This window comes from Pogoniulus pusillus, chromosome 4 (genome assembly GCF_015220805.1).
Source record: "Pogoniulus pusillus isolate bPogPus1 chromosome 4, bPogPus1.pri, whole genome shotgun sequence".
Lineage (NCBI taxonomy): Eukaryota > Metazoa > Chordata > Aves > Piciformes > Lybiidae > Pogoniulus > Pogoniulus pusillus.
In genome coordinates this window covers 46649417-46667781 of record NC_087267.1, presented here as the reverse complement: position 1 = coordinate 46667781, position 18365 = coordinate 46649417, and the positions used below count along the sequence as shown (strand labels likewise).

Sequence of the window (18365 nt, the reverse complement as noted above, 5' to 3'; positions counted from 1 at the left end):
AGCACGTTCAGGGAGGTTTTCTGCCCCATCTGCTTTGCTCTGAGAGTTGTCAGAGAGAGTGATTGGCATTGGAATGGGCTGCCCAGGGAGGTGGTGGAGTTGCTGTGGCTGGAGGTGTTGAAGCCAAGCCTGGCTGAGGCACTTAGTGCCATGGTCTGGGTGCTTGGCCAGGGCTGGGTGCTAGGTTGGGCTGGCTGAGCTTGGAGGTCTCTTCCAACCTGCTTGATTCTGTGATTCTGATGAGGACAGGCACAGCTGGACCCTCTGGAGGTCAGACCATTCCTAACTGTGGAGTTTCTCTGTTGCTGTTTGGGGCCTGACATCTTTTTGGGTGGTAGCACATTTGGTCTGTGCAAGAGGAAGGCTCATAACCTTACTGTGCTGGAGACCTAGTTCCTGGCAATGCTCAGTTTCAGCTTCTTTGAAAGGATGACTCAGAAGGTTCTGGCCCAGCTGCAGGTCTAAAATAGTCATCTGAAGATCTGTTTCCTCTTTTATTCAGAAGAGAAGTGAATGGTGGCTGTGGATGTTCTCAGTCACTCTGGAAGTAAACAGGCACGACAAAGTGAGAAGCTTGATGTGAACTGGCAGTGCTCTCCTGCAGCCCAGAAGGCAAACTGCATCCTAGGCTGCATCAGGAGGAGTGTAGCCAGCAGGTGAAGGGAGGTGATTCTGCCTCCTTGCTCTGCTCTCGTGGGACCTCACCTCGAATACTGCGTCCAGTTCTGGTGTCTCCCTCACAGGAAGGTCAGAGAAGTGTTGGAGTGAGTCCAGAGGAGGGCCACAAAGGTGACCCAAGGGCTGGAGTGCCTCTGCTATGAGGATAGGCTGCGGGAGCTGGGCTTGTTCAGCCTGGAGAAGAGAAGACTCCAGGAGAACTTAGCAAGCGCACACTGCTGGCTCCTGCTGAGCTTCTCCTCCAGCAGCACCCCCAAGTGCCTCTCTTCAGGGCTGCTCTCCAGCCTGGCACTGCCCAGCCTGGATTTGTGCTTGGCATTGCCTCGACCCAGCTGCAGGACCCCGTTGAACCTCCAGCCACACCACTGCCCCCAGTATTCCCTTCCACACCAAGTATCTACATATACCAGTGCCCCCAGTACTCTCTCCTCAAGCACCCCAGTGCCCCCAGTCTCCCCCTCCCCATGGCCAGCAGTACCCCTCCTGGCATACCCCAGTGCCCCCAGTACCCCGTCCTGGCACACCCCAGTGCTCCCAGTCTCCCTCTCCCCAGTGCCCCCAGTACCCCGTCCTGGCACACCCCAGTGCTCCCAGTCTCCCTCTCCCCAGTGCTCCCAGTACCCCGTCCTGGCACACCCCAGTGCTCCCAGTCTCCCTCTCCCCATGGCCAGCAGTACCCCGTCCTGGCACACCCCAGTGCTCCCAGTCTCCCCCTCCCCATGGCCAGCAGTACCCCTCCTGGCACACCCCAGTGCCCCCAGCGCCCCCCTCCCCGTGGCCAGCAGTGCCCCTCCTGGCACACCGCAGTGCCCCCAGCGCCCCCCTCCCCGGCGCCCGCAGCGCCCCCGGCGCCCGCAGCGCCCCCGGCGCCCGCAGCGCCCCCGGCGCCCGCAGCGCCCCCGGCGCCCGCAGCGCCCCCGGCGCCCGCAGCGCCCCCGGCGCCCGCAGCGCCCCCGGCGCCCGCAGCCCTGGCCCCGCACTACAGCTCCCGGCGCCCAGCGCGGCCGGAGCCGCGGAGCGGGAGGCGGAGCGGGAGGCGGAGCGGGCGCGGCGGAGGCCGGAGCCGGCGGGCGGCGCAGCGGGAGCCGAGCGGGGCCCCCGGCGGGCCCGGGCCATGGAGAGCCCCATCAGCAGCAGCTCCCTGCGCGGCGAGATCGGTGCGTGGCGGCAGCAGCGCCGTGGGCAGGGGCTGGGCCGATCTGCGCCGGGAGCGCGGCGGCGGCGGGGGGAGCGGCGTGGTTTGGAGCGGGCAGGGTGGTGCGGGGTGGGCACGGTGGGTTTGGGGGTGGCCGAGACGGCTTAGAACCGGGCAGGGCGGCTCAGGGGTGGGATGGATGGTTTAGGTGTTGGCAGCGTTGTTTTGGGGCGGGCAGGCTGGGTTTAGGGTGATCAGGGTGGGTTTGGGGTGGGCAGGATGGTTCCAGAGTGGGCAGGATGGGTGTAGGGGCGGGCAGGCTGGGTTTAGGGTGATCAGGGTGGGTTTGGGGTGAGCAGGATGGGTGTAGGGATGGGCAGGCTGGGTTTAGGGTGATCAGGGTGGGTTTGGGGTGAGCAGGATGGGTGTAGGGATGGGCAGGCTGGGTTTAGGGTGATCAGGGTGGGTTTGGGGTGAGCAGGATGGGTGTAGGGATGGGCAGGCTGGGTTTAGGGTGATCAGGGTGGGTTTGGGGTGGGCAGGATGGGTGTAGGGGTGGGTGGTTTGGTTTTGGGGGTGAGCAGGATGTTTGTGGGGTGGACTGAAGTGTTTAAATCGAGATGGATGGTTTAGAGCTGTGGATATAGAGGGTGGTGAGACACTGGCACAGGTTGAGGATGGTGAGACACTGGCACAGGTTGCCCAGGGAGGTTGTGGAGCACAGAATCACCCAATGTGATCAAAGATCACATTGGGTGATTCTGTGCTCCACAACCTCCCTGGAGGTGTTCAAAGCCAAGTTGGATGAGGCCCTGAGTGACCTGTTCTAGTGGGAGGTGTCCCTGCCTATGGCAGCAGTTTGGAACTGGCTGATCCTTGAGGTCCCTAAACCATTCCATGCTTCTATCATTCTGTGATTCTGCATTGGTTTAGGTGTGGGCAGGTATGGCCTGGATGGTTTGGAGGTGAGCAGTTGGTTTAGATGTGGCCTGGATGGTTTAGGATGTTTTTGGGGGGCGTGCAGGATGATCTGGTTGGTTGGCCAGGGCTGGGTGCTAGGTTGGACTGGCTGAGCTTGGAGGTCTCTCCCAACCTGTTTGGTTCTATGTTTCTATGGTCTGGTTGATTGGCCAGGGCTGGGTGCTAGGTTGGACTGGCTGAGCTTGGAGGTCTCTCCCAACCTGTTTGGTTCTATGTTTCTATGGTCTGGTTGATTGGTCAGGGCTGGGTGCTAGGTTGGACTGGCTGAGCTTGGAGGTCTCTCCCAACCTGTTTGGTTCTATGTTTCTATGGTCTGGGTGATTGGCCAGGGCTGGGTGCTAGGTTGGACTGGCTGAGCTTGGAGCTCTCTCACAACCTGCTTGATTCTATAAGTGACAGGACAAGAAGAAATGGCCTCAAGTTACACAAGGAGGGCTCCAAGGTTAGATTCTGGGGGACATTTCTTGCCCACAGGAGTGGTGCAGCGTTGGAACAGGCTGCCCAGGGAGGTGGTGGAGTCTGTGATCCTCTGATTTGTGCTGTTATTACTTGGACCTTTCTTTTCCTCTCTAGGCTTCTGGGCTGATCGAACACCAGTGCATGAAGCAGCCCGGAGGGGTGAGACCCTGCAGCTGCAGCAGCTGATAGAGAGCGGAGCTTGCGTCAACGCCGTCACCTACGACTCCATCACCCCGCTGCACGAGGCCAGCCTGCGGGGACAGACGCAGTGTGTCGAGCTCCTGCTGGCTGCAGGGGCACAGGTGTGCCCTGGGCTCTGATCCAGCTGGGAGTCTCATGTCTGAAGTTTGTTTCTGAGATCTGGATTGTTCCCCATCTAGCTCTAGAAGCATAGACGCGCCGAGTGTTTTGGGTTGGAGGGACCAGGGAAGTTATCCTGCCCCTGTGCTCAGCAGGGGCAGGCTACACCTTGAGTACTGTGTCCAGTTCTGGGCTCCTGAATTCAGGAGAGATGTTGAGGTGTTGGATGGGCTCCTGAATTCAAGAGAGATGTTGAGGTGTTGGATGGGCTCCTGAATTCAGGAGAGATGTTGAGGTGTTGGATGGGCTCCTGAATTCAAGAGAGATGTTGAGGTGTTGGATGGGCTCCTGAATTCAAGAGACATGTTGAGGTGTTGGATGGGCTCCTGAATTCAAGAGAGATGTTGAGGTGTTGGATGGGCTCCTGAATTCAAGAGAGATGTTGCAGTACTGGAAGGTGTCCACAGGAGGGCGACAAAGCTGTGAGGGGCCTGGAGCAGAGCCCTGTGAGGAGAGGCTGAGGGAGCTGGGGGTGTGCAGCCTGCAGCAGAGGAGGCTCAGGGCAGAGCTCATTGCTGCCTGCAGCTGCCTGCAGGGAGGCTGTAGCCAGGGGGGTTGGGCTCTGCTGCCAGGCAAGCAGCAACAGAACAAGGGGACACAGCCTGAAGCTGTGCCAGGGCAGGTCTAGGCTGGATGTTGTTAGGAAGTTCCTGGCAGAGAGAGTGATTGGCATTGGAATGGGCTGCCCAGGGAGGTGGTGGAGTCACCGTGCCTGGAGGTGTTTAAAAGGAGGCTGGATGAGGCACTTAGTGCCATGGTTTAGTTAATTGGAAGGTTGATAGGTGATGGGTTGGACTCAATGATCCCAGAGGTCACTTCCAATCTCGTTAAGTCTGTGATGACCTTTAAGAGGTCCTCTCGTTCAGCCCCTTTGAAGTGAGCACAGATGTCTTCAGCTAGCAGGAGTGGGAAAGAGATTGTCCTGCTGGACTGGGCACTAGTGAGGCCACATCAGTACTCACTTCAGCTTTGGGCTCCTCACTCCAAGAAGGACATAGATGTGCTAGAGGACGTCCAGAGAGAAGGACAGTGAAGATGGTTGAGAGGCTTGTGAGGAGCAGCTGAGAGACCTGGGGTTGTTCAGCCTGGAGCAAAGGAGGCTGAGGGGAGACCTTCTCCCTGAAAGGAGACTGGAGCCAGGTCACGTTTGCTCTCTTCTCCCAAAGAACAAGCAAGAGGACAAGAGAAAATGGCCTGAAGTTGCCCCAGGAGAGCTTTAAGTTGGACTTGAGGAACAATTTCTTCCCCTTGGGGGTTGTCAAGCCCTCGAGCCGGGTGCCTAGAGCAGTGGTGGAGTCCCCATCCCTGGAAGGATTTCAGATGTAGATGTGTAGATGAGGGACACGGTTTAGTGGTGACCTGGCAGTGATGGGCTAACCATTGGACTTGATGATCTTCAGGATCTCTTGCAACCAAAATGATTCTGTGAAAGCACAGCTCAGAGGGTGCTGCCAGAGCAGCCTGCAGGTACTTAACCTCTTTGTCCTCCCTTGCAGGTGGACGCCAGGAACATTGATGGCAGCACTCCGCTCTGCGACGCCTGTGCCTCGGGTAGCATAGAGTGTGTCAAAGTGCTGCTGTCCCATGGGGCCAAGGTGAACCCTCCCCTCTACACAGCATCTCCTCTCCACGAAGCCTGCATGAATGGTAAAGCCCACATGGTCTTATCTTTGTGTGCTTCTTTCAACCTAAAGGTTAAAAGTTAGAGAGTCACAAAATGGGTTGGGTTGGAAGGGACCTTAAAGATCATCCCAGTTCCAACCCTCTTGCCATGGGCAGGGACACCTTCTCCTGGACCAGGTTGCTCAAGACCTTGTCTAACCTGGCCTTAAACACCTCCAGGGAGGGAGCATCTACAGCCTTCCTGGCATGGACAGATTCACTCTGAAATGGGTCAAGAACTGGGCCCAGAGAGTGGTGGTGATTGGTGCCACATCCAGTTGGCAGCTGTCACTAGTGGTGGGGGCTTTTATCTCATGTGACTGACATGGGAAATGATGTCAGGCAGATAAGAGGGCAACTTCTTAATGCTCCATTGGAAAACCTTGACCCAAACTCAGAGCTTTGTTCTTACAGGCAGAAAGATGTTTGCATTTTTTCCCTCTGATTCAAGTTGAGATGGAAGAAATTGTAAGGTGAGGGAACTGGGGTTGCTCAGCCTGCAGAAGAGGATGCTCAGAGGGCACCTTCTCACTCTACAGCAACCCTAAAGGAGGTTAGAGCCAGGTGGAACTTTGTCTCTTCTCCCAAGGAACAAGACAAGAGAAAATGGCCTCAGGTTGTCCCAGGGGAGGTTTAGGTTGGACATGAGGAGCAATTTCTTCCCCAGAAGGTTTCTGAAGCCCTGGACCAGCCTGCCCATGGAAGTGATGGAGTTTCCCTCCCTGGAGGGCTTGAGAAGCCATGTAGATATGGTGCTGAGGAACATGGTTCAGTGGTGACCTGGCAGTGCTGGGTTAATGGTTGGACTTGGATGGTCTTGGAAGTCTCTTCCAACCAAAATAATTCTGTGGCTCAGTGGTTATAAATTGCTCTGATTAAGACCTGAGACCATCTTAACCATGGAGTCCTGTGCTAGGCTCCCTCATGATTGTTCAGAGCTGCTGGAGGAGGCTGTCCAGTGAGAAGAGTGTGTCAGGGATGGGTGAGCAGCATTGCTGCTTGCCCCTTTTATGGCCTTTTCCAGCTGCAAGGTTTGAACAGGAGACAAGAGAAACCTGCAGGGACCAAAATAATGTCCTAGCTGGTGTGTGTCAGCTGCTCTGTGCTCCCCAGTGCTCTACTCAAGCACGTTCTGATGTTTGAATCTGGGTTGTGGAGGAGGAGCAAGGTGTGACAGCAGCAGAGAGGAGGAGGAGCAGCAGAAGGTTAAGAGTGATTGCTCCCCTGACCTTCTACTTGCATGGACATCACAGCAGGAGACCCTGGGCAGAATCACAGGATCATTCTGGTTGCAGACACCTCTGAGGTTACTGAGCCCAACCATTAACCCAGCACTGCCAAGTCACCTCCAAACCATGTCCCTCAGCACCACATACACAAGGCTCTGAAACTCCTCCAGGGATGGGCACTCCACTGCTGCCCTGGGACTCCTTCTCCAGGGCTTGACAACCCTTTTGGGGAAGGAATTGTTCTAACCTCAATCTCCTTTGGTGCAACCTCAGGCCTTTTCTTGTCACATCTTTCTTGGCAGAAGAGACCAACCCCCACCTGGCTGCAGCCTCTTTCCTGGGAGTTGCAGAGAGCTAAAGGGTTTGCCCTGAGCCTCCTTTTCTCCAGACTGAACAACTCCAGTCCCCTTAGGTGCCCCTCACAACTAGCAAATGGGAGTTGTGACAGCAATAATGTCCCTGTTAGATGATCTCTCCATCATGTTGTGCTTCAGTTTCCTCTTTTCAAGCTGGCTTTCCTCTTCTCTCATCCCCTTCACTCTTCTTGTCACATGCTGTACTGGAGAGAGTTTGACCTAACTCCCTGTGAGGGTTGTTGGCTCTAGCTGAGTGCCATGCAGATGTCACTTACTTTGGTGTCCTGGCCCTACAGTGTCCTGTGTGGTCTCACAAGCATTTCTGTTTTCACAGAATGGGTTGGGTTGGAAGGGGTCTTAAAGCTCATCCAGTTCCAACCTCCCCTGCCATAGGCAGGGACACCTTCCACCAGAGCAGGTTGCTCAAGGCCTCCTCCAACCTGGCCTTGAACACCTCCAGGGAGGGGGTACCCATGACCTCCCTGGCCAACCTGTTCCAGTGTCTCACCACCCTCACTGTACAGAATTTCTTCCTGATATCCAGGCTAAATCTGCCCTCCTCTACCTTCAATCCATTCCTCCTCATCCTGTCACAACTAAGCCCTGGTAGAAAGTCCCTTCTGTAGCCTTCATCCCAACTGTTACAGAAGGGTAGATGGTGGAAGTGACCTCTGAAGATCACCTAGTGCAGCCTCCCCTGCTAGAGCAGGCTGGTTTTGGGTCAGGCTGCTCTCAGCAGGCCACCTGCTCCATTCTGACCTGCTTTCTTTCCTCTGACTTCATCTTCCCCATCTAAAGGTAGCTCAGAGTGTGTGCAGCTCCTCATCGACGTGGGCGCGAACTTGGAGGCTCATGACTGCCACTTTGGGACTCCTCTGCATGTGGCCTGTGCCAGGGAGCACCTGGACTGTGCAAAGCTGCTGCTCAAAGCAGGTATGGCAGCCATAGGGTGGGCAGGAGGTAGTGGTGGCTGTGTGCCGTGTTTCCCTTGATGCTCTGCAGAAGTGTTCTTTGGTCAAAGAGTTTGTTCCTTCACAGCATGATACAGAGTCAGAGGATGGTTTGGGGACCTCTGAGGGTCATCCACTCCAACCCCCTGCAGCCAGCATGGGCATGTGCAACTAGAGCAGGTTGCTCAGAGACCCAAACAACCTGACCTGGAGAGCTTCCAGGGATGGGGCATCTACCACCTGTCTGGGCAACATGGTCAGGGGTCTCACCACCCTCAGTCTAAGACATTTCTTCCTTCTCTGCAGTCTAAATCTCTCTCTTTTAGTTCAAAACCATCAGCCCTTAGAATCACAGAATCAATCAGGTTGGAAGAGACCTCCAAGCTCATTCAGTCCAACCTAGCACCCAGCCCTGGCCAGTCAACCAGACCATGGTACTAAGTGCCAATTGCTGCTGCAGATGTTGAGCTGCCACATCTCCAGGAGCTGGGCTACTTCAGTTAAAACAGGGAACAAAAGTGTCACTGTTGGCCTTGGGTGGGAACACTCCACTGGGGTGACTGGGAAGGGCTCTTGGCTGGCTTAGGGCAGCACAGATCCAGACGGCAATCCTCAGCTGGACGCTCAGCAGCTTATTTACCTGGTGAGATGGACTAAAACCCCTTCTCTGCAGGGAAAACATGAAGCCAGAGAAGAAAACTCTTGATTTACCAGCACCCAGAACTCATTCATCAGTTTGGTTTCCTCTTTGTGCTGTTTGGTTTGGATCTTGTTTTGGCTTCTCATTGATTTTTTCCTCCAGTCAAACCTCTTCTTACCTTTGGGTCAAGTAAGGCTCTCATGGACAGGTTTGTTTTTCTCTCTGGTCACAGGGGCAAATGTGAATGCTGCTAAACTGCATGAGACAGCTCTCCACCATGCAGCAAAGGTGAAGAATGTAGACCTGGTGGAGATGCTGATTGAGTTTGGGGGCAACATTTATGCCAGGGACAACCGAGGGAAGAAGCCGTCGGACTACACCTGGAGCAGCAGCCCCACAGCAAAGTGCTTTGAGTACTATGAAAGTAAGTGAGATGGAGCAGGAATGCTGTGACTGCCAGCTCCACTGGCTGCACACCCCCAGCTCACCCAAGCCTCTCCTTGTCCTCTCACAACAGACCCTGATAAACAGTGCAGCCTCAGCAGGTTTGCTGCCCACACCAAGCTGTGTGCTGCAGCAGCCAGGCTGGAGGGCAGGGATCCAGCCAGAGGCACCTGGGCAGGCTGCAGAGGTGGGCACAAGCCAAGCTCAGGAGGGTCAACAAGGCCAAGGGCAAGGTCCTGCAGCTGAGTCGAGGCAATGCCAACACAAATCCAGGCTGGGCAGTGCCAGGCTGGAGAGCAGCCCTGAGCAGAGGCACTTGGGGGTGCTGCTGGAGGAGAAGCTCAGCAGGAGCCAGCAGTGTGCACTTGCAGCCCAGAAAGCCAAGCAGAGCCTGGGCTGCAGCAGCAGCAGTGTGGCCAGCAGGGCCAGGGAGGGGATTCTGCCCTTCTGCTGTGCTCTGCTGAGACCCCAGCTGGAGTCCTGCATCCAGCTCTGGAGCCCCTGGGACAAGAGGGCTGTGGAGATGCTGGAGAGTGTCCAGAGCAGGGCCAGGAGGATGCTCAGAGGCTGCAGCAGCTCTGCTGTGAGCACAGCCTGAAAGAGTTGGGGCTGTGCAGGCTGCAGCAGAGGAGGCTCCCAGGTGACCTTCTTGTGGCCTTCCAGGATCTGAAGGGGGCTCCAAAAAAGCTGGGGAGGGACTTTTGAGGCTGTGAGGGAGTGGCAGGAGTGGGGGGAATGGAGCAAAGCTGGAGGTGGGGAGAGTGAGGCTGGAAGTGAGGAGGAAGTTGTTGAGCAGGAGAGTGGTGAGAGGCTGGCAGGGATTGCCCAGGGAGGTGGTTGAGGCCCCATGGCTGGAGGTGTTTGAGGCCAGGCTGGCTGAGGCTGTGTGCAGCCTGCTCTAGGGTAGGGTGTCCCTGGGCATGGCAGGGGGGTTGGAACTGGCTGCTCCTTGTGCTCCCTTCCAACCCTGCCTGGTTCTCTGATTCTGTGTCTCTTCCATCCCAAAGCACTCTGAGTGTGTGACTGCTCTTTCCTTGCTCTAGAAACCCCTCTGAGCCTCTCCCAGCTGTGCAGAGTGACAGTGAGGAAGGCTGCGGGGCAGCGAGCACTGGAGAAGATCGCCAAGCTCAACATGCCCCCACGACTCATCCAGTACCTCTCCTACAACTGACTGGGCTGAAGGTGACCTTTGGCTCCTGCACCATGAAGTATTTGTCTCTTTTATCTTCTACCTCCCCCCACCCTTCCCCTAGCTCTACCTTTAATTTAAGCTAATTGTAATTTAAGCAGCCTGGTGTAAATAGTTTGTTTCTGAGGCAGCACTTCCTCTTCTCCACGGGCTCACAAGATGTGTTGTCAGGAAGGTGTCACCTCTCCTGGGGTCATCTGTTGGTCAAGGCTGTAGCCCTTGCTCTTTGAGCAGGATTAATCCTGCCTAATTTTACCTGTCTCTGGCTGCAAGGCGTTTCCATTAAGCTAGCCAAGTTTCCTTTGCTGTCAGTGAAGAGAAATAGATACTCCTGGAGGCATGATTCATCTCTCCTGTTTTTAGATGGTACAGTGTGCCTCAGGAGCACCTGCCTGCTCTGGCTGCAAAGGGACTTGGAGGTGACACCTTCAGATATGGACATTTGTGTCTTTGCAGTGGGAGCTCCCAGGCCTTTGTTCATCATTTGAGTGAGCGCTGCCTAATGCCAAGCTCGAGAGACCTGCTGGAGGCAGGTTCAGTCTCCAGCAAGCTCAGGACTAGTTAGAGGCACTGCAGCAGGAACATCAGCTGGCTTTGGCTCAACACCAGCAGTGAGGACAAGCTGCTGCCAGATCAGGGTTGACTTTGCCTGTGCTCTTTCCTTGCTGAGTCTGAGCCAGCTCTTACTGTAGGGTTCCTCTAGGAGGTCACAGAGCACTGGCACAGGCTTCCCAGAGAGGTTGTGGAGTCTCCATCCCTGGAGACATTCAAGGCCTGTCTGGATGTGTTCCTCTGTGGTCTATTAGATAGTATTGTCCTGCTCCAGCAGGACTGGATGATCTCTTTGGGTCCCTTCCAGCCCCTAACATCCTGTGAGCCTGTGATCTATCACTGTGTCCCATTTGCAAGCCTAAGCAGGAAGCAGATCTCTCTGCACATCCCAGAATGCTTCCCTCCAGATGGCTGGTCCCAAACACTGTTTCTCCACTTTCCTCTGAGCCACTGTGGCCACTCTGTTGGTTTTATGTGCAATAGGTGGCAGTGCTGCTGCCCAATGATGTAGCACATCGAGGCCGTGTCCCTCGTGTCATGGTCCAGCAGATCCCTCTGGTGTGAACCCACACATGAAAGGCAATAGAAGGCCTGGGCTCTGCCTCAGGGTTTTGAGATGTTTGGGTTGATTTTTCCCACTCTTGAGTTTCTCTCCCTGCTGGAGCCTCTCCAGAGGTTGGCAGCTGGAGCCAGCCCTGAGTTGTGTGCTGATGAGTACTGTGCTCGAATCTTTTGGCAGGTCCAACTGTGGCTTTGTCCCTTTGGCACCTTCAGGGTGACATTGGCATGAGCAGAGCCAAAATTATCACCTGCCCTCCAGATGAGACATTGGGTCTGGTCTGAAGGCAGTGCCCTATTGTCTGAAGGTGGTGACTGTTGTCTGAAGGCAGTGACCTACAGCATTAGGTGGTTCTAAGGGGACAGAGCTCCCTGGTGCCCCCCATGGCAACTCACAGCACCACGATAAGAGCAAATTCCTCCTCTGCATGACAGCAAAGGTTCCAGAATCCACTGTCTGATGTGACATCAAGCTAACTCAGGGCTCTCAACCATCCTTCATGCTGTGAACTAACAACTGAGGATGAGCAGTTACTTGCCTGGCAAGACCTCGTGCCCCTCCAGCCAGCACCGTGGAGCTCAGCCTCAGCAGGGAGTAGGCAAAGAGCTTAAGCCCAGGGCTTAAGAGCTGAAGTGGAACTGAATGCACTTTTCATGGTGACCAGCACACCACTTTGCTCTCTGATTTTCACTTGGATTTGTTCCCCCTCACCCCTTTGTGGTTGTTTTTCTTTTGCTCTGGCGTACCCTAAGGAGATGGAGAGAATAAAGTTGGGGGGTCCTGCTCTTTGGAGCTTTGTCTCTTTATAATCCTGATGTTTGTCTCTGCAATATCAGAAATGTGAAGTAACCAAGAAGCTCAGGGAAGCCCTAAAGATGTTTATTGTGGGGATTCCTCCCAGTGACAGACAGGGTAAAGGTTTTGTCTTGTGTCTTTCAAGAAGAGCTTCCCCTGCCCGACCTGCATGTCCCTACAGACAAATATGTATTGGGAAGGTGGTGGCCTGGGGGTGAAATCCACCCCTCTTGGTTCACATCCCTTGGTGGGTCACTTGCCTAAGCTGCTGACATAGCAAAATGGTGAAGTTTCCAATGTTTAAAGGTTCCTCAGCCAACCAAGAATAAAGCAACAAGTTCCTCTTCCTGGTATCTTGATTTTGTTCCTCTCTTTTAAGTCACCTCTCTGGTAGGTCCTAAAGTTGGGTTGGTTGTTTTTAAGAGGTCCTACAGACCAACACATGTATCCACAGAGGACCTTCTCATGGTTAAGCTCCTCTTTCTTGTTGGCAATATCCAGACTCATCCAGCAGCCATTTTCTTAAGGCATCCTCTTGGTACAGCCATGTCTGGAGGGAGAAGTGCTGCAGGGAAAGTCCTCTGAGATCAAACTAGAATAGAATGGAATCAAGCAGGTTGAAAGAGAGCTCCAAGCTCAGCCAGTCCAACCTAGCACCCAGCCCTGGCCAAACACCCAGAACATGACACTAAGTGCCCCAGCCAGGCTTGGCTTCAACACCTCCAAGCCACAGTGACTCCACCACCTTCCTGGGCAGCCCATTCCAATGCCAATCACTCTCTCTGACAACAACTTCCTAACAACATCCAGCCCAGACCTCCCCTGGCACAGCTTCAGGCTGTGTCCCCTTGTTCTGTTGCTGCTTGCCTGGCAGCAGAGCCCAACCCCACCTGGCTACAGCCTCCCTGCAGGCAGCTGCAGACAGCAATGAGGTCTGCCCTGAGCCTTCTCTGCTGCAGGCTGCACCCCCCCAGCTCCCTCAGCCTCTCCTCACAGGGCTCTGCTCCAGGCCCCTCACAGCTTTGTCGCCCTCCTGTGGACACCTTCCAGTACTGCAACATCTCTGCAATGGAGGAGCCCAGAGCTGGACACAGCACTCCAGGGGTGGCCTGAGCAGTGCTGAGCACAGGGGCACAAGAACCTCCCTTGTCCTGCTGCCCACACTGCTCCTGAGCCAGCCCAGGATGCCATTGGCTCTCTTGGCCACCTGGGCACTGCTGCCTCAGCTTCAGCTCCTCTCTGCCAGCACCCCCAGGGCCCTCTCTGCCTGGCTGCTCTCAGCCACTCTGGCCCCAGCCTGCAGTCCTGCTTGGGGTTGTTGTGGCCAAAGTGCAGAACCCTGCACTTTTGCCTTGTTCAATCTCATCCCCTTGGCCTCTGCCCACCCATCCAGCCTGGCCAGGTCCCTCTGCAGGGCTCTGCTACCCTCCAACAGCTCCACACTGCTCCTAGCTTGCTGTCATCTGCAAACCTACTGATGCTGGACTCAATCCCCTGGTCCAGATCATCCATAAAGACATTGACCAGGACTGGGCCCAGCACCGATCCAAGCTGGAAAACAACCCCTGAGCAGCTCCCTGCTGTGTGGTAGTACTGAGGCATCTTCTGAGCTATTGTGTTTTACAGCTCAACAGCAAAGGCAAAGGAGATGCCAAATTAAACCAGTGCAACATTTTGGCTTCTCTTAATCCCAGAATCCCTGAGTCACAATGTGGCAAGGGTTGAAAGGGACCTCTGGATATCATCCACTTAACTCCCCTGCTAAAGCAGGCTCAGCCACAGCAGGATGCCCCGGATCACAGTGTCCAGGTGGGTTTGGAATCTCTCCAGAGAAGGAGACTCCACAGCCTCTCAGGGCAGCCTGCTCCAGGGCTGCAGCACCCTCACAGCCAAGAAGTTTCACCTGATGGAATCTCTTGGGTTCTAGTTTGTGCCCCTTGGCCTTTGTCCTGTTGCTGTGCACCACAGGCAAGAGTGCCCCACATCCTCTTGCCCCTCACAGCTCCTTTAGCCCTTGCTAAGCATTGATCAGATCCCCTCTGAGGCTGCTCTCCCCCAAGCTCATCAGCCCCAGGGCCCTCAGCCTTTCCTCCTCACAGAGATGCTCCAGGCCCCTCAGCATCTTTGGAGCCTCCTCTGAACTCTCTCCAGTCGTTCCCTGTCTCTCCTGAACTGGGGAGCCCAGAACTCAGGCTGCAGTCCTGCAGCTGCCTCCAAAACAGCCAAAGCACCCAGTGCTTTGTGAAGAGTCTGGGAGCTGTTTGGGATGAAGGAGACTGACTCACGGGGTTGTGAAGTGAAACTCCTCCAGTGACTGTTTGGGTTACACCCTCTGCTTTATTTATACCTCAGGTTCAGGCTGTTACTTGACTTCCTTCACTCTGTTCATCCAAACCTCACATCAGGGCAGGAATCCAATGCAAACAAACCCAAACCCACCAGGCCAGTCTTGCTTTCACCCATCCCCTTCCCATCCTCCTGGAACTGCAAACCCAGCTGAGCATTTCAGGCCACCTGTCCTCTCCTGGGGCTTTCTCCACCAGCTTTCTCCACACATTGCTTTGGGGGAGCCCAGGCCTTTGCTTTCATCCCTGAGAAGCATAGAATGGCTTGAGTTGGCAGGGACCTTAAATATACCACTGGACACTGTGATCCTGGGCAGCCTGCTTTAGCAGGGGAGTTAAGTGGATGGTATCCAGAGGTCTCTTTCAACCCTTGCCACCTTGTGACTCTGGGATTAAGAGAAGCCAGAATGTTGCACTGGTTTTGTTTGCCATTGGAATGGGCTGCCCAGGGAGGTGGTGGAGTTGCCATCCCTGGAGGTGTTGAAGCCAAGCCTGGATGGGGCAATTAGTGCCATGGGCTGGTTGCTTGGCCAGGGCTGGGTGCTAGGTTGGGCTGGCTGAGCTTGGAGGTCTCTTCTAACTGCTTGATTCTATGATTCTATGAGCTAGCTCCAACCCCCCCTGCTGTGGAGAGGGACACCTCCCACTAGTCCAGGTTGCTCAAAGCATCATCCAGCCTTAAACATTTCCAGAGATGAGGCATCCACAGCCTCTCTGGGCAACCTGTTGCAGTGTTTTCACCACCATTGTGGTAAGGAGCTTCTTCCTAATGGCCAATCTAAAAGTCTCCCCTGCCCCACTTCAAATCCACCATTTGGACACTCAGCCTTGCTCCTGGGTGCTGCTGGCTTCTGAAGGTCAGCTCCATGAGCAAGATGTTTGGTTGGAGCAGCTTTTCTCCAGCTTTGTGAAGCTTGTCCAGAACGAAGCAAGGTGTGACTGAAACCAAAAGCTTGGAGGACAACCTCGGGGTGCTGAAGAATTAACTCCTTGTAAGACCAGTTGCTTTCCCTGGATGAGGTGGAGAGGAGCCACCCTTCCCCTCTGTGCATGAAGGAGGCATTTGTGCTCTTGGTTGCAGCTCTCCAAGTTTCTGCATGAAGAAGAAGTGGAGAAGGAAAGGTGCTAAGCACAAAGAGGGCATTGTTTGAGTGCAAACATCTGCAGGGGGCTTTGGATAGGAAAGGAAACCCCAAGAGCTGCTCTAACCTTAGCAGCAGCAAACAAAGGCTTCACTGTCCTCTGGAAGGTATCAACTAAAGATGAGTAATGCAGTGGTTGCATCATGTTTAGAGCAAGCAGCAGCATGAAGTGCACCTCTTGACTTAAAATAGAGCTACAAGCACTGATGTACTTGAGTAGTACCTGAGCTTTCATCACCCTGTTCATCACTTCCCTTCTTCCTCCAGGGGGAACAAGTGATCTTGCAGGCACTTGCAAGAGGATGGTGCCTGTCAGAGAGCCAGAGCATCCCAGCATAGTGGAGGGTTGGAGGCAACCTCTGGAGATCATCCAGTCCAACCTTTCTGCTAAAGCAGGGTCACCCACAGCAGCTTGCCCAGGGTCACAATGTCCAGGTGGGTTTGGAATCCTTCCAGATATGGAGACTCAGCAACTTCTCTGGGCAGCCTGCTCCAGGGCTCCAGTATCCTCCCAGGCAACTTTTCCCTTCCTCACAGAGGAACCTCCTGGGTTCCAGCTGGTGCTCATGGTCCCTTGTCCTGTCACTGGGCACCACTGACAAGAGTCTGGCTTCATCCTCTTGCGCCCCACCCTTCAGCTCTTACTGAGCATTGATCAGATCATCTCTGGGGCTGCTCTTCTCCAGGCTCAACAGCCCCAGGGCTCTCAGCCTTTCCTCCTCACAGAGATGCTCCAGGCCCCTCAGTAGCCTCGTGGCCTTCACTGGACTTTGCAGTAGTTCTCTGTCTCTCTTGAACTGGACCCAGTTCTCCAGCTGTGGCCTCACCAGGGCAGAGCATAATGGGAGAAGAGCATTGCTGGACCTGCTGTCCACACTCTTCTTTGTGCACCCCAGGAGATCATTTGCCTTCTTGATCACAGGAGTGCATTCCTGGCTCATGGTGAGCTTGCTCTCCACCAGCACTGCCACTCCTCTCTGGAGCTTCTTCCCAGCAGGTTGAGCAGGAGCTGGGGAGGTAAACTCATCTGGGGGGTTCCCTACTGACTGGAAAACCCTACTGATCTCTTAGGACCTCTGGAAACCTTCACTGCTTCTACCTGGCACCTTCACATTTCCCTGTGCTGTTAGATAACTGCAGGCTCTCCTCCTTCTGTGCCACCAGGGACCAAGTGTCCTGCCAAAAAGTGCCCCCAGACTAACTCAACTTTTCCTCCCACCAGCCTAGATGCAGCTTGTGGTGTGGTAGGTGCCCTCTAACTGTGATATCTTGGAGCTTCTCTGGGTTTAGGTGCTGAGACATCAGGCTCAGAGAGGGTTGGCCTCACTTTGGAACTCTGTGAAGGCTCTGTTGGGTATTTGTATCTCTGATTGTCTGCTTTGGAATGGTTCCTAGCGTGCCATGGAGGTGAGATCTGGGCACATGTGGACGTGCTGGAGTCTTCTCTGTGATTAAAACCAGCTCTGAAAGGTTTCATCTGAGTCTGACTCTGTTTCTCACTTCAAAAAAGGACACTGAGGGGCTGGAGCAGGACCGAGATGGGCAGTGAAGATGGTGAAGGGTCTGGAGAACAGGTCTGGGGAGGAGTGGCTCGGTGGTCCTGAGGAGCTTTTCCAACCTGGATGTTTCTGTGCTTCTGATGCGTTTTGTGCTTCTCCTGTGCCTCTTCTGTGTTCTGCGGCCGCTGCGGCTGCGGGGAGCCTCTTGCCCCGTGCGGTGCCGCTTGGCGGTGCTGCTCCCCCCCGCTACGAGCCGGGAAGGCTGCCTGGGACCAGCCCCGCCTGCACCTCCCATCGCTTTGCAGGAAAAAGAAGATCAATCCTGGGAAAAAAAGCTTTGGAAATGCTGCTCCACCAAACGTGCCTAGGCAGTTTCCCGTGGGTGGTGACCACCTTAACGCGGGGGACACACCAAGATCGCAGAGTCGCAGCATCTCAGCGGCTGGAAGGCACCTCGGAAGTGCATCCCAGTCCAACCCTCCCTGCCCTCAGCTAGAGCAGGATCTCCTAGACCGGATCACACAGGAACACATCCAGCACTCTCCTGCTCAACAACTTCCTCCTCACCTCCACTCTCACTCTCCCCACCTCCAGCTTTGCTCCATTCCCCCCACTCCTGCCACTCCCTCACAGCCTCAAAAGTCCCTCCCCAGCTTTTCTGGAGCCCCCTTCAGATCCTGGCAGGCCACAAGAAAGTCACCTGGGAGCTTCCTCTGCTGCAGCCTGCACAGCCCCAACTCTTTCAGTCTGTGCTCACAGCAGAGCTGCTGCAGCCTCTCAGCATCCTCCTGGCCCTGCTCTGGACACTCTCCAGCATCTCCACAGCCCTCTTGTCCCAGGGGCTCCAGAGCTGGATGCAGGACTCCAGCTGGGGTCTCAGCAGAGCACAGCAGAGGGGCAGAATCCCCTCCCTGGCCCTGCTGGCCACACTGCTGCTGCTGCAGCCCAGGCTCTGCTTGGCTTTCTGGGCTGCAAGTGCACACTGCTGGCTCCTGCTGAGCTTCTCCTCCAGCAGCACCCCCAAGTGCCTCTCCCCCTCAGGGCTGCTCTCCAGCCTGGCACTGCCCAGCCTGCATTGGTGCTTGGCATTGCCTCGACCCAGCTGCAGGACCTTGCCCTTGCCCTTGTTGAACCTCCTGAGCTTGCTGCCTTCTTTTGGGCTTTGCCCAGGCTCATTTTGGTTTTGGTCATCACCAATCACCTTGTCTGAGGGTTGATTTGGGTTTAGAATGGAGCAAAGTGGGAAACTGAGTGGAGTCTCTTAAGCTGTGAAAGAGGAGAAGGTGTTGGGCTCTAAAGCTGTGGAGATGGATGTAGGAGATGGAGTTATTGGTTGCTTCTCTCCAGGGGTGAGTTATGGAGCTCTTATCCCAAAAGAGAGAGAAGACCC

At 55.1% G+C, this 18365-nt stretch overlaps 1 protein-coding gene across 1 annotated transcript; it reads left to right on the top strand.

Annotated features, from left to right (window-relative positions):
* The first annotated feature begins 1736 nt into the window (after positions 1–1736).
* On the top strand, positions 1737–12342 carry ASB13 (ankyrin repeat and SOCS box containing 13). The gene is made up of 6 exons (XM_064142757.1): positions 1737–1835; positions 3368–3555; positions 5110–5260; positions 7659–7793; positions 8683–8874; positions 9938–12342. The coding sequence occupies exons 1-6, from the start codon at positions 1793–1795 to the stop codon at positions 10063–10065; spliced, it is 837 nt and encodes a 278-aa protein (XP_063998827.1). The 5' UTR covers positions 1737–1792; the 3' UTR covers positions 10066–12342.
* Positions 12343–18365: the final 6023 nt, after the last annotated feature.

Excerpts from the sequence above, each read along its gene's own strand:
- ASB13 (XM_064142757.1), top strand. The coding sequence starts at position 1,793 with ATGGAGAGCCCCATCAGCAGCAGCTCCCTGCGCGGCGAGATCG. Across the intron at positions 3,556-5,109 it reads TGCTGGCTGCAGGGGCACAG|GTGGACGCCAGGAACATTGA; the intron begins GTGTGCCCTGGG and ends CCTCCCTTGCAG. Across the intron at positions 8,875-9,937 it reads GTGCTTTGAGTACTATGAAA|AAACCCCTCTGAGCCTCTCC; the intron begins GTAAGTGAGATG and ends TCCTTGCTCTAG.